This window comes from Ictalurus punctatus, chromosome 8, assembly GCF_001660625.3.
Source record: "Ictalurus punctatus breed USDA103 chromosome 8, Coco_2.0, whole genome shotgun sequence".
In the NCBI taxonomy this organism is placed as follows: Eukaryota; Metazoa; Chordata; class Actinopteri; order Siluriformes; family Ictaluridae; genus Ictalurus; species Ictalurus punctatus.
This window is the reverse complement of record NC_030423.2, coordinates 25,344,341-25,370,086: the sequence shown is the minus strand read 5'-3', so window position 1 is coordinate 25,370,086 and position 25,746 is coordinate 25,344,341. Positions and strand designations below refer to the sequence as shown.

The following is a 25,746-nucleotide window of genomic DNA, read 5'->3' as shown; positions in this document are numbered from 1 at the left end:
TCCACTGATACATGGTTTCCACCGTTATTGTTTGCCACCTTATAAAATAGCACCTGATCCAGCACCCCCTGTTTTTTTAACTAAAAGTACAGCACCAGGAAGACTGAAGATGACAGAAATGCTGTATCTACTGTGGAGAATCGCAGCAAGTGACTCAACAGGCTATGAACAGTTTCTATATATTTATGTATATATAAGTTGTATTGTGTATATATTGTAGTATGCAGTTTAAGTGATCTCTTTAATAATCAGATAATCATTGACATAAATATGCTCGAATTTGAATGTGTGAACAAAAATATTCAGTATAGTTTATTGTGTTTACATTTGTTTGTGCTAATGCTGTGCACAGTCACACACACATACACGCAGTAATCTTGAAGTGAACACATGTTTTATTATGCATTTTTTTGGTTCACAATGATTTACGCTCCTGCTACACATCGCACCTGAGCTGCTCTTGCCCAATCACCTCACAGGGGCGTGGCCTTGCTGACTTTGATGAGTATGTGTTGAGCGCAGGTAGAGCACCACAGGAGGCATTGTTTAGCACCGGACAAGAAAGCGTTTAGGACAGGATGGCTGTACAGTGTGTGTGTGTGTGTGGTACAGTAGTGTGTTACTGCTGTTAACAAGGAGTGTGTAAGGTGTGTGTGTGTGGTGGGAGGCTGAGTGGTCAGTGCTGTGTGTGTGTGGGGGGTAGAAGCTGCCCTGTTAATGCTGGATCCTACGGATGGACTGGATCTGAGGAGTCTGACTGTGGGAGCCCCAGTTCTTCCAGTGCTGGTAGTCTCCATTGTGCTTCTCACACTCCATGATGTACTGCCTGCCCCTGTAGCCTGGGAACTCGTAACACACAAAACTACACACACACACACACACACACACACACACACAAAAGCATTGAGTATGAGAGAGAGTTACAGAGCTTAGTGCCTCCATTGAAAATGCATGGTAAAGATTGTAAGTTTGCTGTGTGTGTGTGTGTGTGTGTTCTGGGCTTGAACTCACGCGCCACACTGCACATGCATGGAGCCCACTCTTATGCCGCACCAGCCCATAGCCTGCAGAGAGGGGTAGTCATCACACAGCTCCGTACAACGACCCAGGAAGTTTTCCTTCTCATAGATCATCATGCGGCTGCTCTGGTGAGCCTGAGGACACAAAGGCAGAGTTTTACACACACACACACACACACACCCCTTATCAAAGCTCGTACCTGACAGAGGGGATCACTAAAAACCCAATTATAATCCCGTTATTATAGTTAATTGATCTGTTTAACTTAAACGGGGTCATTTTTAAGGTACTCTCACCCTGGTTTTCTGTAGAAAGTCGTTCCTTTTCCTAATTTCAAGCTCAGCCTAACTGCACATTTAAATAAAACACCTAAACCTTCTGTTCATGTGATACAAAATGTCTGGAAATCAATGCAACTGATGGTTTTGTGGATGAAAAAGTTCAGGAACCAATTTAATGGTATGTATTAATTAATATGATCGTACATATTTGCCTGATATCATCAGTATTCGAGTTGTAAGGAATATGCTCGTAAATAATGAATCTGTGATTAATTCATCAGGGCTCTGAGAGCTCTGTTTTATTTTTTTTATTTTTTCCTGTAATATGTAAATAGTTTAGGAGCCATGATGTACAAAACCTACAGTAGAGGTACTAAAACTTGTTTCACATATATTATGGATTAAAGGTGAGTACCAGGAGCTGTTTTACAGGTATGTAAAACATCATTTTAAAACATACACAATGTGCATACACAATTTGCATGGGGAGAGGCAAAAATGTTGACATATACTGTATATGCGACTGAAATATAGCCATATAGAGTAAAGTAAAGATGTTATCAGACAGAACTAGACTAACTGAACTGATATCATGTTAGGAGTGTAGACTTTGCTATTTGAATACCAGTAACAGTTTTGAAACATAAAGCAAAAGAATTTCTTGAATAATAATAATAATCTTTGCTATAACATTATTATTATTATTATTATTATTATTATTATTATTATTATCGTATTTGTCTGTCTTGTATGAGAGTGGGTATAGTGGTGTATCCAGACTTCTTGACGCACATGCATGTAGCATATGGAGACAGAAATACTCACAGCACAGAAGATGGGCCTGAAGGACATAAATCTCTCGACGTGGTAGGCCAGGTTTCCGCAGTAGGAGTCCCAGTGAGGGTATTCGCCTCTCTCCAGGACAAACTGCTGTCCCTGGAAATCATGATGCTCATAACCCACCCAGCTGAGGAAAGCAAGAGCCAGTTCGTTAGTGCTCCAATACATCAATCTACACATACATTATAATGGTGTCCCATATGTCTTACTACAGGCGATCAAGTAAATCATAATGTACTGAGCGCATGCAGACACACACTTACGCTCCACTCTCCACGCGGATGGAACGGATGTTGTCGAAGCCGCACTGCTGGATGTTGCAGCACTCTGAAGTGAACTCCTGACACTTGCCCTGGAAGTGCTCCTGCTCGAACACGGTCACCTGCAGGACCACCAACACAAAGATCAGAGGTGTACACCTGCGTCTATGTGCCGTGCTTAGTTCTATTTGGTTATACTGACACTTCTTTTACCTTAAAGAATGGAGCCATGCCCATGCCAGAGTGCATCATGGGATACATCATGTTGGATCGCCTGAATCGGTACATCTTTATTCCTGAGGATAAAGCAGAGAAGGAAGCAATGGTCATGATGTTAAGGTTACGTTTCTGTGTATTTATTCTATCAGTACTCGTAGTACTGTAATGTGAATAAATAACAGGCTCCAATTGCTCAGAATGACAAATGAAGCACTCAGAAAAAGGGATTTCAACTGTTGCACGCCCAAGCATGAAACAACTTTTGTACCTTTCGTGTGTATGTTTTCCCTAGAAAGGTGTGTGTAGTGTAAAGCTTTAAAGCTTTACAGTTCAATTAGGTACCTTTTAATCATTTTTAAAGGGACACTATATCTAAATTTTCCAAGTGAAAGATAAAGATAAAGGTACCACTCCAACAACAAGGAAATGTACGGAGGATGCATATGAAGATCAAGTTTGTTAAAAGTTAGTGAATAGAAAGTTCTTCAATTAATTAATTATTTTTAATAATAATAATAATAATTATAATAATAATAATAATAATAATAATAATAATAATAATAATAATAATAATAAAAAGCACTCTATTATTGAAACGACCTACGAGTTAAGGTGCAAAAATAGCAGAGAAACTGTGAAGTAGCTTCATACGGTTCAAAATTAATTGTAGTCGTTTATTATACGTGTGCTATAAAGGAAGTCACGTGACCAAAGCTATTGTTTGTTGTTGCACGTGCTGTTAATTTGATATGTTGCACATCAAGATTAATTTAGGTGTGTGAAGTTATTTGGCACTCTTACCGTTGTTTTTCAGTCACACCTCACGCCTGAACGCCTGACTCGCGTGGAGTTTTCGGAGCGCCTGGCGCACCGGTTTTATACAGAGCTCCGGGAGCGCGCGCAGGACCTCTGCTCAGTGATGTGTGTGCGTGCGCGGTCCCGCGGCGTGCGCGCACAGCCACAGCATTGCTACCAGCTCAGCACATTTACTATAGAAGTGTGTGTGTGTGTGGTTGCATTGGGTAGGAGCCCTTTAACATAGCATTATGAGTGAGGTGAATAGAAGAGAGGGTGTGTAAAAAAGCGGGCGCACAAAAGGACGTTCTCTCGGGTCAGCACTCCTGCCCACGACACAAAGAGCTCCAAAGTAACACGGATTTAAAAATGAACAGTGCAGTGTACCGCCTGGTGTGTGTGTGTGTGTGTGTGTGTGTGTGGGTGGGTGGGTGGGTGTGTGTGTTTGGAGGTTTTAGGTAGGACAGAGATGAAAAGTGAACTGATGGTTCGGCTGAAGCAAGTGTATACGGATACAGGTATCAATCGAGAGAGAACTGATAGACGTGGCTCATACATGTCTGGTCATATATTCTACTCAGTCAAAAACAGAAAATTTGACGATACAGAACTCTCCTAGAAAAAAAGGTTCGATTTAGAACCGTTTGGCCTATGGGTTCTCCGGATATCCCTCTCGGTGAACCTGCAGAGGTTCTGTACAAAGAGTGTTTCCCAATCTCTAGCTTAACTATAACCATTGTAGGAATCTAAGCAACCTTAACTATATATACAAAGGACCTTTTTGAAGAACCCTTGAAGAACCCCTTTTCTAAACAAGCTGGACACCTAGGGAATGATTTCACTCCCACACATATTCGATTCCCACACCTATATACTATTTCTTAGGACTTCTCCGACTGTATGTCGATGTAATGTATAAAGCGTACTTTCAGAAAGCAGGATACTTAGCTTTCCCTTGTCACTGAGGTATTATCAAGGGTAAACCGTTTGTACCTTAAGTATGTAGCTTTTATCTAGAACAGTGCATGTAGTGTACCTTTTTAAAGCTTTACGCTAAAACTAGTTGATCTATGCAACTTTAATCAAAGGGAAACCTACAGTAAATACAATGCAAGTACAAGTAATTGTATTTTAGGACATTTGCACTGTACCTTTATAGAAAATTAATATTTCTCTTACTCTGTTACATTTCCATGAAAATAAACCCTACACTTGTGACTGTTTACATTTTCCTTTACACCTTACAGATACTCATTACAAATCCCAAACATCATGACTCTTCTTTTTTTTTTTCTTTTATTCGGTTACCAATCCAATCAATCATTATTTAACTCTGTCCAGTCCATCTAATCGAGTCAAAACCAGTTTGGACAGATACCAACCAATCAGGGATTACGTATTGTACTGAAGTTCCATTTTCTGTACCGCTTGTCCTACACATGGTCACAGGGAACCTGGAGCCTGTCCCAGGTAACGCGGGGCACAAGGCGGGGGACACCCTGTACGGGGTGAAAACCCATCGCAGGGCTCAATCACGTACACATTCACACATTACTGACAATTTGGAAATCAATGCCAATCAGTGCACCTTGGGACTAGGGGAGGAAACCGGAGTACCGGAGTAATCCCCAGAAGCACAGGGAAAATGTTCAAAGTGTGGAGGTGGGATTCGAACCCCCTAATATTCAAGATATTAAAGTTATTTTTATATTTTTCAAACGGTCCCCTAGAAAAATACGTTAAAATGTAATTCGAAGTCATAGAAAGTCATGAAAAGGTACAAATGCTAGTCCTGCATCCTAAGCCAAAGTTACCTTTATATACTGTATAACCTTTATATTATTCATACAAATAGTTGTGCAGATTGATAGGAGCAAAGTTTTTATGTGGGAGCATTTCAGTCAGAAATTAAATCTGAATAATAATAATAATAATAATAATAATAATAATAATAATAATACAGAATTTTCTTGCCATATTAATCAATGAACAACTGTTAAATATGTTAAACTCTAAACAGAAGTACAGTATAATCCACAGTACTTACAGTACAAGTTTTATTGTTTCACATTGCTTTTGATACTACTCTTTTAACTCGCTTGGAGTCTATGGTTGGCATCCAGGACCTGGCTTTGCAATGGTTTGCCTCTTATAAGACAGATAGGACTTTTTCAGTAAACTTCAGTAAATCTTGTGGTGTTCCTCTGGGTTCCATCTTGGGTCCTTTGTAGTTTTCCCTTTATATACTTCCCTGTGATGGGAAATATAATATGTCCTATAACTGCTATGCTGATGATACTCAATTATATTTGCCAGTTAGGTCAAATAGCAGCAGTCCTTTTGGGTCTCTTTTTAAATGTCTTTATGACATAAAATATTGGATGCCTAACAATTTTCTGCTTTCTAAATGAAAGTAAAACTGTGAAGCCATTATTTTAGGCTCCCCCACTGTTTCCTCTGTTCTTAGGGCACAGTTAGGTCCTCTTTCCTTCCATACACATAAATATGTTTTAAATCTTGGAGTTATTTTTGACTCAAACTTACAGTTGGATAAACAAATTAGTGCTGTTGTTAATGGAAGCTTCTTTCATTTAAGGTCTATGAGAAAGTTAAAGCAGTTTCTCTCTTCAAAAGACCTCGAAAGCATGATTCATGCTCTTATTACATCACGGTTGGACTACTGTAATTCTCTGCATGTTGGCCATCCTCAATCTGGCTAGATTTTTAACAGGGACTGAAAAGAGGGATCACACATCCCTTGTTTTGGCATCTCTTCATTGCATTCCTGTCAAGTTTCGAATCGATTTTAAAATTCTTCTTTACATATACAAAACTCTTTCTGGTCTTGCTCCACAGTACACTGCTGATAATCTAGACCCTTACACTCCTACCAGAACACTAAGATCCTGTAATCAATGTCTTCTATCTGTCCCCCTTTGTCAAACAGAGACAAAGGGTGATCGAGCCTTTTCTGTTTTCTGTGGTCGGTCACAAACTGGAACCGTCTCCCCTTTTATGTGAGGTCTGCGCCATCTTTAGCTATTTTTAAATCTTATCTTAAAACTGATTTGTATTCTTTGTCTCATGATGCTATTTAATGTGATATTATCTGATGTTTTCTACAACACTTTAAACGTCTTTAAACATGCTTTATAAATAAAAATTTGACTTGACTTGACTTGGCAGGGTCATTATATGTGTGTGTCATAAAACAGGTTTGTTCAAAGTTAGTGAAATTCATCACTAATTCCTGAATGTATGAATGTTAGTGTCATTTATTTTTTATTTATTTTTGCATCTATCATAAAGACAGTGTGTTTATCCAAACTGTGGATTAAATCATGGTTAGACTCAAATGTGTGAAATCTTAACAAAAAAAAAAAAAAAAGGAATACTTTCACTGTATATAATCGATCAGGAAATGTGAGGTTAATCTAATCTGACTATGTTCATACATAATACATTGATACACATCAGTGACTGAGGTAGAATTTTTAGGGGTTGTCCATTACTTTCTGTACATCTCTCTCTCTCTCTCTCTCTCTCTCTCTCTCTCTCACCCTAACTGTTGTGATGATGATAAGCGGTTTCTTTTTTGTGCGTATGTTTCGATTCTGTGGACTCCGCAACTTTCATTGTTTACTGTTAATCCTCACACACTCAGCGCCAGGGTATAAGAGCTGTGGCCCTGGCGTTACACACACACACTCTCAGAGTGAGCTCAGGCACACGTACTGAACACACAGGTGAGACAGAACACACATGCACACACACACACACATGCACACACGCACACACACATGCACACACACAAATACTCAAATTCAAATTCAGTGAAACATGGTATAGCTGTTAGATAGAAATTGAGGGCATTTTTTCGAGTTGAATCCGGGCTTCATTTCCATGTAAAGACTCCGTGTAGCCTACTTATTAAAATGGATTAGTATAATAATTACAGCTTTGGCGTATTTTATCTGTCATTGATTATACTGATTTGCTGCCTGATGGATATCTTGCTAAATATCAGATTGCAATGTCTCTCCCGCTCTATCTCTCTAGGCATCATGTCTTCCAACAGCGATAAAAAGACCGCCTCTCAGACCGACGGCAAGACTGGTCAGACCAAGAAGTCTGATATGGGCATGGGCATGATGGCCTACAAGGTAAAATCACCCACATACTGTCATACACATCATTTCTGAAAATACAGTGCACACTCATCTTAATCCAACCTAACCTAACGCTCTGTATATGTGTATTAGATGTACGTGTTTGACCAGGAGAACTTCCAGGGCCGCATGATCGAGATCAACGCTGAGTGCATGAACGTGTGCGAGATGGGCATGGACAAGGTCCGCTCGCTCCGTGTGGAGTGTGGCCCGTAAGTCTGTTTCCAGCAAGCCGTCCGTTTATGTGCTGTACACGGTATTCGTGCGCATTTCTCTCACATGAGCTGTGTTTTTGTAGTTTTGTGGGTTGGGAGCAGATGAGCTTCTGCGGAGAAATGTACATCCTGGAGAAGGGCGACTATCCTCGCTGGGACTCCTGGAGCAACTGCCAGAAGAACGACTACCTGCTGTCTTTTAGACCTGTCAGAATGGTGTGAACACACACACACACACACACACACACACACACACACACACATACAAAACACCCTTCTTCCCTGCTTTAATCATTATAACTTTGCCTATGTATCTCTTATCTGTTCCTACTCAGGACCCTGAGAAGCACAAGATCTGCCTGTATGAGGTGGGCGACTACAAGGGTCGTAAGATGGAGATCATGGACGATGACGTGCCCAGTCTCTACTCCTACGGCTTCACCGACAGAGTAGGAAGCATCTTCGTTAGCTGTGGAACGTAAGTGTACACAAATCAGGCACATACTTAAAGGTAGGGTTTGTGACTTTTGTCATATTTGGATTCAGATCCGATACAGTCTCTGCTTAGAGGAGAAACTCCCTGTACAGTGTGGCAAAACAAATAATGTGGCCCACTAACATCCAACCAATCAGGACAAGGAGGTGTCTCGTCGCCTGTCAATCATTTGGCTTGTCAATTCAGAAATCCCTCGCACTTGCTTTCGGGCGTTCTAGCCTAGTCAGTGTGGTTTCGGGGCATGGATATGGACAAAACACTGAAGGAAACACTAAGGTGTGGTGCCTGTTTGGGTTTTGAGTTTCAAAACAGTTCTGCCAAAATCACTGACTGCACCTTTAATGCGTTATATTTAAAGGTTTAAAGTGGATTTGATTGAACAAACTTTCTACATTTGTGAATAATCATTGTACATACAGCTCTTTATGTTTATGCAGGCCAATAGTAAACATACAGTATAGTCCTGAATGCATTCTTCTGTCTTTCAGCTGGGTGGGCTACCAATACCCTGGCTACCGTGGCAGCCAGTACCTGCTGGAGAAGGGCGACTATAGACACTTTAACGAGTATGGCGCTCGCTGCCCTCAGATGCAGTCCATTAGGCGCATCCGTGACATGCAGTGGCACCCACATGGCTGCTACACCATGGCCAGCAAGTGAGGGCTAGGCCAGGAGCGGAAGAGACAAAGCGGAGGAGAAGCAGAGGGCCGCCGGAGGAAGGAGAGGAAGAGAGACGTCTGAGGACACTATGACCACCCCCTTGAAAAAATCTTTGGTGTACCGAGACGGTGTTTAGGAGTTAGAGACTCTCAAGGTTACATTTTGCATCCCAGTGGAGCTTTTTAAGCTCTTGAGCTTCCTGAATAACACATAAGCCTTTCCTCCTCCACTCAGTTCCTCTCCTCTCTTTCGCTCATGCGCCATGACTTTTGTTTTTCCTTCCATATTTTAGTTTTTATTACCTCTTCCCCTGCCCTACCCTTTCAGGAGGATGGACTGCAAAAAGGGAGAGAAGAAGAGATCGTTAATCATCTCCCTTTATGAAATGTACAGAATCCTGGTCACCTTTTCAATAAAAATCAAATGATCAATACTAATTGTTTTTCTTATTGTGAATTTCTTACTCCCATATCAAGAGGCATATTAGACATACTGGACCTTCCAAATGACTCAATACTGCACATATAGTGCACTAATTGTTACTTATATTTAATGAATAATGAACATAGTGCACTTGTGCATGAACTGATAAAATGTGAGATTAAGTACTATGAAGTACAACAGCAATTCAGAAAAAAAAGTTGTGACAGTATGGAAAACGCAAAAAAAAAAAAAAAAAAAAAAAAAAGTAATTTGAAAATTCAATTCACCCTGTACTATATTGAAAACACATTAATAACACATTATTTGATGTTTTACTTTGTGAGTTTAATTTATTTTTGAAAATATACACTCATTTCAAGTCTGATGACTGCAACACACTCCAATAAAAGTTGGGACAGTCGACTGTTACCGCTGTGTAACATCAGCTTTTCTTTTAATAACACTTATTAAGCGTTTGAGCGCTGAGTGAAGACACGAGTTGGTTAGGTTTAGCAAGCAGAATTTTCTCCCATTCATCCATTCTACAGTTCCAGTTACATTTATATAGCGCTTTTCTAGACACTCAAAGCGCTTTACATCGTATGGGGGGAAATCTCCTCAACCACCACTAGTGTGTAGCATCCACCTGGATGATGTGACGGCAGCCATAGTGCGCCAGAACGCCCATCACACACCAGCTATTAGTGGAGAGGAGAGAGTGATGTAGCCAATTCAGAGATGGGGATTATTAGGGGGCCGTGATAGAGAAGGGCCAATGGGGGAATTTTATGCATATGCATTTCTTGTGCTAACAGAAATGAGCTCTTATATATATTAATAATTATTCAAATATTAATTAAAATCTAAATGTAGAAATTAGATTCTAAATTCATTTGGTGTGCCCGATCAGAACTTTTTGACACTCCTGCTCTACACATTGCAAATTTATAGCACTTGCCAGATTTCTATTATTCTTAAATAAATATTTATAAACCTGAAAGTGAACAGTGTTTTTAACCTGAGAGCGTGAGTAGGGGGTCAGAACTTTTATAACTGTCTTCAATGTGATCTTTTTTTTTTTCATCATCTGAATTGAAACCATCCAAATAACTACATTAATTAGTAAATCACAGTAAATTACTTTATTAAATATTTCCTTCAACATACAGAGCAACTGAAAAAATAAATCTGATTATTATTTAATTACATTAAAAAAAAAAAGAAAGAAAAAAAACAGTCGTAGCTATGTTATCCCAGCTCTATAATCTAATAACAGATTATTTATGGTAGATCCTCTGTGATGAACCGTCAGCGTGACATCATCCTCACAAACTCTAAAGGGAAAAGAAAGAAAACAAAAACAGCTAGTGACAGAGAAAGGTGACATTAAAGGTGCTCTTCACACCCACATGAACATCACACATGACACCTGATCAAATAATAAAGCAAATAGGAAATCATCCACAATTAAGGCCTGGGATATAGGGAATTACTTACATAGATATATAAAATATATATATTTAGTATATAAGGAAAATATATAAAAGTATAAAAAAAAGTATATAAGGAAAATTAGGGAATCATGCAATTAAAGCATGGAAATTAGGGAATCATGCGTGTTAATTGAAGAAAACAGGACATTATGAACATTAAAGCACAGGAAACAGGATGTAGTTCATATTTAAAGCAGGAAAAATAGGAACTACAGTAAAACACATTAACTCTTTCATGCATACATTATTTACATGCATATCCAGATTCTTTAGATATTGTCTTTTTTTAACTTAAAATTGCATGAAATATGAATTAGGATGCTGTCTAAATATCAAATATTAAAAAGTAAATAGATTGTCCATGAGACTACATAAAGAGTATGCCTGAAATAATAATAATAAATCTTATATTATAATTTCCAAACTTTCTAACAATCTATTCTAAAATATCTAAAACAGGAAATCATAAACATTAAAGCACAGGAAACAGGAAATCATGCACATTAAAACACATACACAAAAAAACAGGAAATTACGCACATTGAAGCATTTAAAATAAGAAATGATTCATATTAAAGCACGGACACAGGAAGTAACGTACAGTGAAACATGAAAAACAGGAAGTCATGCACATTAAAGCATGGAAAATAGGAAATAGTGCACATTAAAAGAATGTACACGTAAAAGAAGTCATGTCTCTTAAATCAGGGAAAACTGGACATTGTGGGGAAACAGGAAATCGTGTGTGTTACAATAGGGGAAACAGGAAATCATACAGTATTTCTTCAAACGGGGAAAACCTTAACTTATGAGTCAATTATAAGTAAATTACAGGTTAAAGTAGCGAAAAGAGAAAATATTATAGCAGGAAATGATCAGTGAGTCCCCAGTAATGCATTTGCTGTATAAGCAATGCATTCTTTTTGCTTATGCATTTATTCAATTAATTGTTTTCTTCTCTGTGTAATGTACTCACTACATTTCACTTATATACTACTTATATATTTCTATTCTTATTTTTGTACTAGATTTCCTCCACGGTGGTGTTTGAACTGCTGTAGCAATTCTCGAATCAGTAATAAACTGTATGTCTATTTTTAAGACGATATTCTGTCCTTTTTCTTGTCTTATTTTTTCCTGACCTTCAAAGTCCACTTGGCCGTCTCCATTGAGGTCCCCGTCCCGGATGATCGCATCGATGTCTCGCGGGGTCAGCTGCTCGCCCAAGAGTTTCTTCATGGCCTCCCTCAGCTCGCTAAGGCTGATCTGCCCATCGCCGTTGGAGTCAAACTGTGTAGCAAAATGTCAACACATAAATAATCTCATCTATAAGTAATCTCATCTCAGAGCGAGACTTCGTCTGAAAGTAAATGATGTTGCACTTGAGAATGTTGAGCAAAATCTGATCAGGAGATATTCGAGAAATATGACCCAAGCTTATTGATTATTTTAAAAAAGCCCACGACAATAGTGCACGCCTTGCTAATGTTTATTTTATTAGCATGATAGCTCATCAAGAATTAAATTGTGCACAAAGCACTAATAAAGTTCTGATTGGAGGCTAGACACCTTTTCCATGAGGTCAATCACATAGATTATAGCAACTATGCTAAGCATTTGTCTTGTTGTTGTTGTTGTTGTTGTTTCCACTGCATTGTGCACTATTTAATTTCATTTCTGGATATTTGCCATGTGTGTGTTATTTTAGCGGACCTAGAAGTTTACAACTTATATGTTTGCTGACAATTTCCATATAAGAGGAATACTCTAGTCATGGCCTCAGGGACAACAAACATTAAGAACCATCTCCCTGGACTGAGAAAAGAACAGAAAACTTTATCACGTCAAACTCACTCATTATGGTTGTGTAAAGGGGGATTATGCAAATCGCGTGTTTTTGTAACTTCACCTTTAAATCTGTATAGTTTGTCTTTTCATAGATGGGACCAAATTGTGTCCTGATCACACGCGTATACCACAAAAACATCAAGCGTAAGTGACTGGAATTGCTTTTTACTGTATTGCATCATCACTGGAAAAATGTACACCACATTAGCTTTGGTGAGATTTGTACGTTTAGTTGAAGTTTTGAATTTTATATTTGAATCATTCACTTACAGAATTCAACAACTGCCCGTAGACTTCCATTGTAAGTACATTTTAAATAAATAGGCATTCCAGTATTTTCTCAGTACAGGGAAATGCACACACACTACAGGTGCAGAGGATAGAGATTAGGCTGGAATTTACTAGAGAATTCCTTTAAAGTGATTCATTCTCATTCATCATCTGGAGTCAACTGCACTACCGCACTACATTACATGTGTCGAGGTCTATTCAGCTCATAAGTGAATTGTGAAAGCTGTATTTAGAGGTGTTAGAGAAGGCGTCAAGTTTAGTGTTCATGTGCAGTGTGACAAGAGTATGATGTGTGTACAGGGACCTCTTTGAAGGCATTTTTTAATTCTTTGATTCCAATCATGTCGGCTGTCTCTGCGAGCATTTTAGGCCCCATCAGTTCCACAAACTCTTCAAAGTCGATTTTGCCCCCACCTGCATCACACACACACACACACACACACACACACACACACACACACACACACACACACACACACTAGCATTTACTTGTTAATCATTGTTCAACAATAATTCTCCAATAATTATCCAAATTAAGAATGCCTCATATACTACACCGATCAGCCAGGTGAAAAGAATATCATTGATGATCTCACTACAGTAGCACCTGTCATTGGGATTTATTATGCAGCAAGTGAACAGTCAGTTCTCGAAGTTGATGTGTTGGAAGCAGGAAAAATGGGCAAACGTAAGGATCTGAGGGCCAAATAGTGATGGCACACAGTGCATCATATATCTTGTGTCACTTACCTGGGGAAGAAATGGCACCAGGATGCACTATGGGAAGAAGGCAAGCTGGTGGAGGTAGGGTGATGCTCTGGGTAATGTTTTGCTGGGAAACCTTGAATCCTGGTATTCATGTGGATGTTACTTTAACATGTACCACCTACTATACCTAAACATTGTCACAGATCCAGTACACCCCTTCATAGCAACATTATTCCCTTATGGCAGTGACCTCTTTTTGTTCAGGAATGGTGTGACGAACATGATCAAGAGACAAAGGCCTCCAAATTCCCCAGATCTCGATCCGATCAAGCATCTGTGGGATGTTCTGGACAAACAAATCCGATCCTGGAGGCCCCACCTCACAGCTTACAGAACTTAAAGGATCTGCTGCTAATATCTTGATGCCAGATACCACAGCACATCTATATAGTATACACCGATATAATGCTATACATAATATAACATCATTATATAGTACATAGTGCTTTAAAAAAAAAAAAACAGGGGCACCTAAAGGGCATTAGTTTTTTTCTACTATAGAAGCACCCTAGAGGGCATTTTATCTACTGTAGCGACACCCTAGAGGGCACTTTCGTGGTGTCTTTTCAACTATGGGGGCACCTTAACCCCTGCCCCCCACCCTGAAATCCTCAAGTGGTAAAGTATATTAAATAACATCATTATCCTGTACATAATATAGCCTCATTATCTAGAAAATATATTTATGCATATACATGAGATAACAATTATGTGGAACAATTACATGTATTATAAGTATAGTAAGTATAAGTATAATAGTCTATATAGTAACATAATTATACAGCATATAATACGTAACGACTGGAGACATCACTCACCGATTTGCTGACTCAACTCGATGAGCTCCATCTCCGTCGGCATGTATCCCATAGTCCTCATGCACTCGCCAAGGTCCCTACAGTTGATGTAGCCTTTGTTCCTATCAAACTCTTTAAAAGCCTCCCGCAGCTCTACACACACACACACACCCAGCAGGCTTAATTTGATGAACCGTGCTCTCTACCAACATTAAGACTTGTGCATGGTTTCTGTAAGTACCTTCTATCTCCTCCGGATGGAGATCCCTGTCCTGTTGCAGCGTGATATAAAAAGAAAATCGACACATTTACTACCTAAGATATAGACACTCTCTGTCCATCATCTCTTTTTCTCCTCCTTTCTCACCCTCTCTTTTTCCCAGACTCACCATGTTGAGCAGCCCACTACTAGAAAATTTAAAAAAAAATTAAAATATGCAAGAGATGAGTGAGCAAAAACTGACGAGGGAAAAAAGAGGAGTGAAAATGAGCATGTGGAACATGAGTATGAGAATCCTTACATAGGCAACATACATTAGTATGTGATTCAACACAATGACTAGATTACTGCATGGCAACAGATCTCAGATAAAGAGATTTAAAAGGTTTAGCTTGAGGAAGACCCTACAAAACAAACACAAAATCATATTGTCCATACTGTTAACATAGTGGCTGAGGCTGCTCACTTTAGTGCACGTAGAGAAAATCCCAGGAGCGATGCTTTATTCCATTTACAATGTTATTGGTAATACTAATACTACTCTCAGGGGATTATTCTGGATGGACCCTCCAACCCACCTTCTGTAGCTAATCCTCTCGAGTCTCATTCATTTTCCTCAATCCAGCATTAGATCTGAACCTTTCTGTTACTCTGTTGTCATTTTACATGTCCTCGCTTTGAGAGGTCCGCTGTTTCTTTCTGTGATCAGCAGAAAATGGTCTTGGTTCGCTCAAAAGAAATCAAGTATTGTTCTCTTATGATTTTCTTAAGGTTATTAAGGTTGCCATGATATAATATAAAATTGTTTTTCACCTGTGTGTGTGTGTGTGTAGGGGGGGGGGGGGGGGGGGGGGTCACAATGTATGTCCTGTATATCATAAAATAGTGTTCTCTTGTATTAAGTGATCATTAGTGCTGAGTATTTTGAGAATGTTGTTGATTGGTTGTTAGGTGTCAGGTATAAAGCGACTAAAAGAATAACAAAGGAATCATTCCATGTCAAATTAGTGTTAATTAACAGTGACATGTTTGGTCGAAATGTTCGTTGGATTTTCCTATTTCATGTGCTTTGATAGTGAGACAGCGCCTTAAAGATATATAGTCTATGATTTTGACCAAATCTATGTATATGTATGTGTATGTGTATATGAGTGTGTATGTATGTATCTGTGTGTGTATGTGTATATATGAGTGTGTATGTGTGTATCTGAGTGTGTATGTGTATATGTGAGTGTGTATGTGTGCATATGAGTGTGTATGTGTATATGAGTGTGTATGTGTGTATCTGAGTGTGTATGTGTGTATATGAGTGTGTATGTGTGTATCTGAGTGTGTATGTGTATATGTGAGTGTGTATGTGTGCATATGAGTGTGTATGTGTGTATCTGAGTGTGTACGTGTATATATGAGTGTGTATGTGTGTATCTGAGTGTGTATGTGTATATGTGAGTGTGTATGTGTGCATATGAGTGTGTATGTGTATATGAGTGTGTATGTGTGTATCTGAGTGTGTATGTGTGTATCTGAGTGTGTATGTGTATATGTGAGTGTGTATGTGTGTATCTGAGTGTGTATGTGTATATGAGTGTGTATGTGTGTATCTGAGTGTGTATGTGTGTATCTGAGTGTGTATGTGTATATGTGAGTGTGTATGTGTGCATATGAGTGTGTATGTGTATATGAGTGTGTATGTGTGTATCTGAGTGTGTATGTGTGTATCTGAGTGTGTATGTGTATATGTGAGTGTGTATGTGTGTATCTGAGTGTGTATGTGTATATGAGTGTGTATGTGTGTATCTGAGTGTGTATGTGTGTATATGAGTGTGTATGTGTGTATCTGAGTGTGTATGTGTATATGTGAGTGTGTATGTGTGCATATGAGTGTGTATGTGTGTATCTGAGTGTGTACGTGTATATATGAGTGTGTATGCGTGTATATGTGTATCTGTGTGTAGGACTAGGGGGCAGGCTGGCCTTCATAGTGTACAGTAGTGTCCCAACTCACACCTTTGAATTTCAGGCCAACATTAGACCAGAATCCAAAACAATCTCTTTTAACACCATAGCAGATCATTGTTATCAAAATAAATATGCTCATGAGCCAAATCGTTCCCGTAAACCCGTAGACATAAACAAGTCCTGGGCCACATCCTTTCGCATGTATGAAGATGAATGAAGATGAGGGCATGACAGAAGCTTCCAATATGGTTTCATCCACATGATGATGCAAATGGCAGAGGTGGGGTTTTTGTTAATATGCTGATGATAAGATCAGATTTCTGCATACATACGAGCTGAGCCTGAGAGAAGCCCTGCCTGAGGAAGATGCACGCAGGTCCGACGATGTTGTGCAGCATAGTGCAGTTTTGGACCAGCGCATTCAGAGGCTGTTTAAACTCAGAGATTACCTCCTTCTCCCCATCGGACACATCGGGTGGGCGGAGTCCAGGTGACACTGACCCCGCCCCATTGGTCAATCCATTACTTTCAGGCACACTCTAATGGTGTGGGCCAGATATCAGTTAAGACAAAGAAAGTCATTCGTTCCGGATATGTCTTTAAACAAACATCCGAGTACAACGTGTGTTAAAATGACAATAATTACAAATTAACAGGAACTTTAAATTTTTTCAACATGGCATTATAATTGATCAGACAATATAGTCACATACAATATAGTATCATGTTCCTGAATTGCACTGTTATAGGCACATTAACACACAACTACATTAAAACTTAAACACGCACCTTACCTTTTTTATTTTGTGTTTCACTGGACTGGTGCAGTTTCCCATTAGTCCTCAGAGATCCGATAATCTTTCCTGCGTTATCCCTTTCTCTCTTTTTACTTTCTTTCTTCCTCTTCTTTTCTTTCTGTGTAACGACTTTACACAATGGGTGCAATGTTCACATTGTACACGCTACAAAAAGTCCTCGTTCCACCTTCTCAGTTTAATTAATTACTCTCCTCTCATCTTATCTCATTGCATCGACTGTCCTGGGCACGCTAAGTCCGACTGAGATAATGACGCGAGTAAGTCTCTACGTTGATTTCACTCACTTCTGAAAAACTCTCCAATTCGTGTCAAGCAAGCATTAACAGCCTTAACACAACCTGCATTTATGCACTTCTTAACAATCTCTCATTTCACACCCTTTCCATGACTCTTCCTGCACCCGCTCATTCACGCCGGCCCTCTTAACACAGATTGCTGCCCCGTGCAAATGACTATTACAAACTGGATGATGAGAATAAGGGGGTGGGCAGAGTGAGTATTAGACAAAGAAAATGACCCTTTTTAATCCCACATTTCAGATTAAAGACGTACAGATGGACGGTGTAAGGAAATGAGAGAGTAAAGAAATAAGAACAAGGGAAGGAAAGTACAGCACAAGTGGGCAAGTCAGGGTTTGTAAACACTGGTAGAGCTGACTTTACATGTTTGAGTGGTGTTTTGCTGTGTGTGTGTGTGTGTGTATGTGTGTGTGCATGCTTTAATCCTAATCTAATCACTATGCAGGCGTGTATTGGACTTCATCTGCCACTCTTTGGCTTGTATTTTAGCTAAATCTAGCTTCTGTTACCAGGTTTTGCAAGTCAGCCTGGACTATAATCCACATTAATCCGCCTGCAGACTCACATACAAGTACACAAAAATGCTTACACGCACCCTGGTAATACTAAATGTCTCTCTAGAGCTCAATAACACATGCATTTGGTGCTCATTAACAGATTTTAACATTACGTACTTTGCGTTTTTAAGCAGTAAAATTAAGCAGGTGTGTGTGTGTGTGTGTGTGTGTGTGTGTGTGTGTGTGTGTGTACGTACACATCTAGGTCTTATCAAATGAGGTCATTCTTGCTATGGGATTGCAGTCAACAAGTCAGCTTGCATTTCAGAGCCTGAGTAATTATGTGTTGTATCACATAGCACACTGTGTGTGTGTGTGTGTGTGTGCGTGTGTGTGTGTGTGTGTGTGTGTATGTGTGTGTGTGGATGTTTTATGGATGCTTCCAAGTGACATTAGACATTAGGTGAAGCAGAAGCACATATCCCTTTTACCTTTTAGGATTTGTTTCGATATTATCTTGCAAATGATCCATTACAATCAGTTATTTGTCCCACGGTAAGTTTGCAAACCAAACCAAACAAATTTAGAACTGTGGGTGTAATTAATTCGCTTACTTTGAAGAATATACCATTGTTATTTGGCGAACTGGTGAAGCTGTTCTAATCAAGTTTTATCCCGTTTTTTCCAACACAAATTCCTCCATCTGAAAAGTAGTGCAATCTCTGAAAAGATGCATTCTATAGATTTGTAAATTCCAACGTGAAAACTTGAAGAAACCATTCGTGAAAACCAATCGTGAAAAAAAGATGCATTCTATAGATTTGTAAATTCCAACCTGAAAACTTGAAGAAACCATTGAACATGAATGTTCAAGTGAAATTGCTAAATAGTAGAATGAGTATTATTTTGGATACACTATGGTGCATTTGGGAGCTTGGGTCAGGTACTGTACAGTTTGTACTTTACCTGCTTTACGAATTTAAAGGGGGAAACTGAGAGAGCATGGTGCCTTAGTGGCTTAGCATTTGCCTCGCACCTCCAGGGATAGGGGTTTGATTCCCGCCTCCATCTTGTGTGGGAAAATGGATGGATGGACCTCAGAGAAAGAGTCAGTGTGTCTTACTACTACACAATATATACAGACAGATGACAAAATAATGGACCAACATGTATGTGAGTAAGGTGTTGGGCCAGTATGAGAGTCCAGAACAGCTTCAATAATCCCCGGGTATGGATTCTACACATCTCTGAATCTGTCCTAGAGTGATGAACACTATTCTTCTGAAAGATATTCCCTAAGTTGGTGTTTTGATTATGATGAAGGTGGAGAGTGCTGTCTAACACCCCAAAGAGTAGAGGTCTGGTCACTGTGAAGGCCATAGCATATGCTTGCCATGTGAATGGGGGCGGGGTCATCCTTAAAGAGACCACTCTCATCAGGATAGAAATGTTTCATCATAGGATAAAGGTGATCCATCGGGAGTACTTTGTACTGATTTGTAGAGATGCTCCACACTAACAGGACAAGACATTCCCTATAACAGTATAACAGAGCCATCATTTTTTCCCCTTTAATATGTCAACACTATAAATATATTTAAATAGTCATGTTTTCTGTCCATTTTAGCTGAATTTTGGTCGATCAGATCTATAATTTGGGGGGGGGGGACCACGTAACTTGCCTCCAAAGACAATTCAATAATCATGAGGCTATAGTCTTTCCCAGGAAGGTGAGCATTTGTGATTGGGTGTCTTTCCTGTTCCCTTCTCTCCGGCGATAAGATGTCAGTACCAAGTGATTACAGCAAGATTATCCTTAGCAGAGGAACGCAATACCACAAAACAGGGGTCACCGACTCGAGAGTGAAGCTCCGGAAAACAGGCCACGTATGTTATCTTGTATCTTATACCAGTCAATCACGTAGCCGTTTAACTGGAAGGGAATCTGCTTTGTGAGGAAGTATTCAGAGAGTCAGTTAAAGGCAGAGTAGTAGAGGTTAATTAGGAGAACCTTTTTTGTGTCTGCAGCACATGAGCGTTGTTGAAGTATATAACATTAACATGACCCGCTTTTGCATAGACATTACTGTATCCGTGTAGTCTCCTGCTGTTGTACCCAATGCTTCTCAAGTTTCAAAGTGTTGTGCATTCTGGGATGGTTTTCTGCTCACCGGGGTTGTAAAGAGTGCTTTTTGCATTACCACAGTCTTAACACATGTTTTTTGTTTTTTGCACCATTTTGTTTAAACTGTGTAGACTGACTTAGGCAATGAGGAGTTTCTGAAATACTCAAACCCACCTATCTAGAACCACCAACCGCTGTTGATTGTGCAAAGTCAGTGAGATAAAAAAAATTTTTTCTCCATTTAGATGTTTCATGTGGACATAAACCGAAGCTCTTGACCTGTATCTGCATGATTTTACATTGTGCTACTGACTCCCTGATTGGATAATTGCATGAACAGGCAATGTGTAAAGGGGTTCCTAATAAAGTGGCTGAGCTTGGTAGCCAGGTTTGAAGGTTGGGTTTCACCCTTGATTCTCTGCTTAAATATCATTTACTATATGAACGTTTATTAAAATAAATAAATCACACCTAACTACAAACCCAGTACATTTGTAGCTGAATGACAATAGAATGATCGAAATAGAATTATTTAGAAAATAATCCGGTTAGTCACAAAAAATCCTTGTTGTCTTGTTTTTCTATGCAGCCACGGCTGCTAATAAGTTATAGCGTAACACATGCATGTAAACCTCTGGAAGAGGAGAAATATCACTGAAAAGATAGAGTATCTGACAAGATGTTAAATTATTCAGTGGAGCAATGACTCAGAGGGACAAAGAGCTTGGCCACAAAGGACCTGCTAATGAACGAGTGCAAACAGAATTTAGGACAGTCTTGCATGTTTTATGGAAATTATGCTCTGTGTCCTTTAAAATGCTGAGTATAAAATATCCCATTTATATGTACTTGAGAGTATTTCAGTGAACAGTAAACTTAGGTAAATGTTTATAGTCTATAGACAAATAGGACACTGCGTGATCGCTCGTAAATTTAAGTAATCGTCTTGTCTGATTTAGCTCTTATTGACGAACTAAACTGAGGAACCAAAACACTCAGGCAGATATGCCCTTGAGTAAATTCGTGTGTGTGTGTGTGTGTGTGTGTGTGTGTGTGTGTGTGTGTATGTGAATACGTATATACATTATGCATTCTTACTTGGCCAAACATTGACTTCACAATGGGCGTTAGGTCAGTTTTCTCTTTCCCTTGCTGTTGCTTTGTCTCAGCTACCACCTCTACATCCACCTCTTCATCCCCATCTCCTGTTCTTTCATGTGGTGCAGACAGACTCTGTCTCCGTCCCCCGTTAGATTTAGATGTGTTGCTGACGGTCTCACCATTTTCAAGCTGCTTCTTCTGTTTCTCCACCGTCTTCTTAATGGCAGCTTGGACCTACGACCATCAGGAAGACAGTATAATATCATGTAGCAGAGGCCAGGGATGGGGCATGCACACACTTGGTCTATGTTCACATATGTGATACTTTTTTAAAGTAGCTGATCCTGTAGTAATGAATATTGACACTGTGCACAGGATGGGTCAGTTGTAACACCACTAGAGTTTGTTGGATGATCAGCAGCTTCTTTAAAAGCACCCAAATTTGGTTAAAAACAAAGCTTCCAACTTTTGATCATGTTAGAAAGTGCACTCTTAGTTAATATATGACCTTGGAATTGGCAAAATACAAGTCATCAGAAGTGGTTAACATACAAGTGCAGTCAGTACTGGCACAACATGGGCACTCATTAGTGGTAAAACACCAGCGCTGTCTGAAACCGAAGCTGACAGTTCTGGAAAACATGAGCCTTTGGGATTGGTAGTATTTCAAACAGATAGAACTTGAGATCTTCGAATTGGCATAATATGAGTACCCCATGTTGGTAGAACATGAGATCACCAAATTAGCACAACCTGACCACCCAGTGCTGGTAGAATTTGAGATCTCCAAATTAACATGAGTACCCAGTGTCAGAAAATGAGATTTCTGCATCAGCTTGATATGACTCCCCAATGCTGATGAGATATCCAGAATGACAAAACATGGGGACCTAATATTGGCAGAATTTGAGATCTTTGGATTAACGTTAGTACTCGATGTTGATAGAAATCGAGATCTCCGGGTTGGTTTGAGATGTCTACCCAGTGTTAGAAGAGCATGAGATATCCAGTTTAGGAGAACACGTGTACCCAACAGAACTTGAGATCTGTAAATTAACATGAGTACCCAGTGTTGACAGAACTTGAGATCTCTTCATTAACACAAATACCAAGTGTTGGTAGAACGAGATCCCCAAATTAGCGCAACATGACCAACCAGTGTTGGTAGAACTTGAGATCTCCAAATTAACATGAGCACCCTTTACCCAGAAATTCAGATCTTTGAATCAGCTCGATATGAAAACCATGTTGGTAAAGCACAAGATATGTGGTTTGGCATAACTTAAAATTGCTAGTGTTGATAGAACCTGAGATCTTCGAATTAAAGATTTCCACATTAACATGACTACCCAATGTGGTCAGAAATTTAGATCTCTGGATCGGCTCAATATGAGCACTCAGACATAGTAAAAATTCGAATCTCTTGATCGGATCCCAGTGTTGGTAGAACATCAGACCTCTAGAATCGCTCAATTCAAACACTATGAGTGCGAAGTGTTGGTAGACTGTAAGATTTCTGAATTGGCTCAAACTGAATACCGAATGTTGTGTAGTATAGGATTTCCAGACTTGCATAACATGATTACCCAGTGTTGGTCGAAGTCAAGATCTCTGGACAGGCTCAAAGTGAGTACCTAGTGTTTGTAAAATGAGAGACCTCTGGAGCCATGCATGCCCAATATTGGTAGACTGTAAGATCTTTGAATTGGCTCTGAATAATCCAGCGTTTAACAGAACTCAAGATCTCATGTCCGGTCAACTGAGCTCTAGGTAATGACTATACAGGAGCCTTGGGTTTTAATAGAACATGAGCCTGCAGTCCTGGATATATCAGCTTGCTGCTCATACTGTTGATTCAAAACAGGCCAGGAAGCTTAAGCCACTGCGTATTTGGTTTAACTAAAGTCTCGGCAATTAATATAGATCAATAAATCACCTGGTGAAAAATGGATGTATTTACTTTAATTGGGAATACGTTTCAGTTCATTTTTTATTTATTTATTTATTTATTTATTTATTTATTACAAATCTTACATCCTTAAGCTTGACAAACTACAAACATCAGTAACTTTACAATAACATAGTGGAATCTTTTGTTTGGAAGGAAGACATTTCATTTCATGACACGAGTAACGCTTTTAATAGCCAGTAAATCATTAATCATTAATCATCATAAAAATGTTTTGATATTTTGAGGCGAATTCTAATACACATCAGCTTAATAAAAACAAAAGCACCAAATATGAGTGAAATTCCTGACAGATTATTAACCTAATTATCACTCGCCATGATAAAATATGATGATGAAATAAACACAATAATTAATTCATGTAACCATGTCCAACCACACTTCTGCATCAAATTCACACCATAAAACTCCCAAAATCTGTACATTATAGTAGAAACACTTATCTGAGATATCTTTAGAAAACAGAAGAAACATTATAAGCGTGCATTTTTGTAGGTTTTAAACCTATAGACATGTCCACACACCTGTTTCGGTGTTCTCCCCGGTGCAGAGCTCATCCCGCCACCACTGCCTCCCCCTCCCTGTCCGTCTCGAATGAGCATGAACATCACCGCAACGCTCTCTCCCTCTCTCTCTCTCTCTCTCTCTCTCTCTGTAATCTAACACCTGTCCTGCCCTTCCCAGTTTGTCTCTATCTGAAGAGTTTTCACTGAAGCTGCTGTCTTTCTATTTTGATTTTATTTACTCTCCTATATTCTTGTTAGACATGAAATGAAAATAGTTTCAGATGGCTTTTAGTGTGTCAGAAGTGCACTTGCTTTTCCCCCCACACTATCTTCCTTTGCCACATTTCTACTGCCTTTCATCTCTTTATGATGCTCTATATTTAAATCTAGTCTCTGATTTTCTTCAATCTGCTAACATTCTGTCCAGCTCTCTCGCTCTCGCTCTCTCTCTCACTCTCTCTGTCTCTATCTCTTTCTCTCTGTTCCTTGCACTCTGTCCAAGTGTGGGTGTTTTATGCTTTAGGGCTGAAGGATACAGTGTCTGTTCCTCAGCATATGTACCTCTTCCTGGTGAAATTCTATCCATCAGATACCCCCTTCTCACTTTCCTTATCTTACACACTCCATCTTTCCCTTCGTCAGTCATAGGGATGGAGTGTTTTGTTTGCGTTGGCCAGACGTATGGTATTCTGTGACCTTCATGCCAGGTGAGACAAGAAGTATTGCTGCATCAGTGAATGTAATAAAGTGTGACCTGTAGCTTTGTGCACTCTCATATATTGTTGTGTGCTAGCTCAAATTTCAATGCTTCATGCTTGTTCATGTCTCCTTTTGGGTGAGAATTGGATCTGCTCTCTGTGTGTAGCCTATGTTTAATTATTTGAGGAATTAATTCAACAACAGAAAATGTCTCATGCTTTTTCTGACCCTTATTTATCTGCATCTTTTTGGAATGGTAGCCTTTCTTGTTGTTTTGCTGTTGATGTACAACTGATTAGCAGTGCAGTAATTACTCATTAGACTCTATTGACCTTGGATGTGAGGGCCTAATTAAGAACAAACGCTGCCTTTTTTTTTTTTTGCCTTTTTCCTTTTGCCCTGCTACATGAACATTACAGCTCCGAGACATGGCGCATGGAAAACTAATCTTTGAACAAATCTATTAACCGATTAACAAAACCATGTTTGAATTAATGCAGCACATGAATCTAGACCCCTTTTCTTAAAGGGTGGATATGCAGGTGGATATGATGAGGAAGAAATACACTGTAAACTAAATGGATTATTCATAAGGAAAGTAGATGGGTTGTTGATATTTTGAGAAGTGTTGGCAGATCATATTGGCAGTAATGTCTCAAAATCCATTCCCACATTCAAGGTTTATTGGTCACACACACAACCAGACACAGTACGAAGTGCAGAGAAATGCTTTTTACGACTGTCCATGATATAAAAATGGAATTTACATAAACCAGAATAAAAGTAGAAAAAGTAAAAAAAAAAATATATATATATATATATATATATATATATATATATATATATATATATATATATATATATTTAAATACAATATAAAGGATATAAAAGACAGATGTCAGCAACAGTAGGGACTGTATTTGGAATAAAGTGCAGATATGTTTTATCTGCAATGCAATGCCGTGCAACACAGGTCGC

General features: G+C 39.1%; 3 protein-coding genes across 4 annotated transcripts; 1 reads left to right on the top strand and 2 right to left on the bottom strand.

The window, feature by feature from the left end:
• Window positions 1-377: 377 nt before the first annotated feature.
• Window positions 378-3,558, bottom strand: cryba1l1 (crystallin, beta A1, like 1). Its single transcript, XM_017473430.3, has 6 exons — window positions 3,422-3,558; window positions 2,615-2,697; window positions 2,405-2,523; window positions 2,127-2,268; window positions 1,012-1,154; window positions 378-862 (listed from the first exon to the last, which is right to left on the bottom strand). The coding sequence occupies exons 2-6, from the start codon at window positions 2,687-2,689 to the stop codon at window positions 715-717; spliced, it is 627 nt and encodes a 208-aa protein (XP_017328919.1). The 5' UTR covers window positions 2,690-2,697; window positions 3,422-3,558; the 3' UTR covers window positions 378-714.
• Window positions 3,559-7,123: 3,565 nt separating this feature from the next.
• crybb1l1 (crystallin, beta B1, like 1) lies at window positions 7,124-9,392 on the top strand. The gene is made up of 6 exons (XM_047157319.2): window positions 7,124-7,161; window positions 7,475-7,578; window positions 7,678-7,796; window positions 7,883-8,015; window positions 8,135-8,277; window positions 8,784-9,392. Exons 2-6 carry the CDS (start codon window positions 7,480-7,482, stop codon window positions 8,953-8,955), a joined length of 666 nt encoding a protein of 221 aa, XP_047013275.1. The 5' UTR covers window positions 7,124-7,161; window positions 7,475-7,479; the 3' UTR covers window positions 8,956-9,392.
• Window positions 9,393-9,753: 361 nt separating this feature from the next.
• cabp2b (calcium binding protein 2b) lies at window positions 9,754-24,523 on the bottom strand. Of its 2 annotated transcripts, XM_017473428.3 has the most exons (7): window positions 24,088-24,523; window positions 21,592-21,828; window positions 14,817-14,847; window positions 14,597-14,728; window positions 13,315-13,424; window positions 12,014-12,161; window positions 9,754-10,712 (listed from the first exon to the last, which is right to left on the bottom strand). In XM_017473428.3, the coding sequence occupies exons 1-7, from the start codon at window positions 24,169-24,171 to the stop codon at window positions 10,687-10,689; spliced, it is 768 nt and encodes a 255-aa protein (XP_017328917.2). In that variant the 5' UTR covers window positions 24,172-24,523; the 3' UTR covers window positions 9,754-10,686. The 2 variants fall into 2 exon arrangements, with proteins under 2 accessions (XP_017328917.2, XP_017328918.1); XM_017473429.3 differs by lacking the exons at window positions 21,592-21,828; window positions 24,088-24,523 and adding an exon at window positions 17,549-18,280.
• Window positions 24,524-25,746: the final 1,223 nt, after the last annotated feature.

Excerpts from the sequence above, each read along its gene's own strand:
- cryba1l1 (XM_017473430.3), bottom strand. The coding sequence starts at position 2,689 with ATGTACCGATTCAGGCGATCCAACATGATGTATCCCATGATGCACTCT. Across the intron at positions 2,524-2,614 it reads GCATGGCTCCATTCTTTAAG|GTGACCGTGTTCGAGCAGGA; the intron begins GTAAAAGAAGTG and ends GTGGTCCTGCAG. Across the intron at positions 2,269-2,404 it reads ATCCGCGTGGAGAGTGGAGC|CTGGGTGGGTTATGAGCATC; the intron begins GTAAGTGTGTGT and ends TGCTTTCCTCAG.
- crybb1l1 (XM_047157319.2), top strand. The coding sequence starts at position 7,480 with ATGTCTTCCAACAGCGATAAAAAGACCGCCTCTCAGACCGACGGCAAG. Across the intron at positions 7,579-7,677 it reads TGGGCATGATGGCCTACAAG|ATGTACGTGTTTGACCAGGA; the intron begins GTAAAATCACCC and ends TATGTGTATTAG. Across the intron at positions 8,278-8,783 it reads ATCTTCGTTAGCTGTGGAAC|CTGGGTGGGCTACCAATACC; the intron begins GTAAGTGTACAC and ends TCTGTCTTTCAG.
- cabp2b (XM_017473428.3), bottom strand. The coding sequence starts at position 24,171 with ATGTTCATGCTCATTCGAGACGGACAGGGAGGGGGAGGCAGTGGTGGC. Across the intron at positions 14,729-14,816 it reads CCATCCGGAGGAGATAGAAG|AGCTGCGGGAGGCTTTTAAA; the intron begins GTACTTACAGAA and ends GTGTGTGTGTAG. Across the intron at positions 12,162-13,314 it reads TAAAAAATGCCTTCAAAGAG|TTTGACTCCAACGGCGATGG; the intron begins GTCCCTGTACAC and ends TTTGCTACACAG.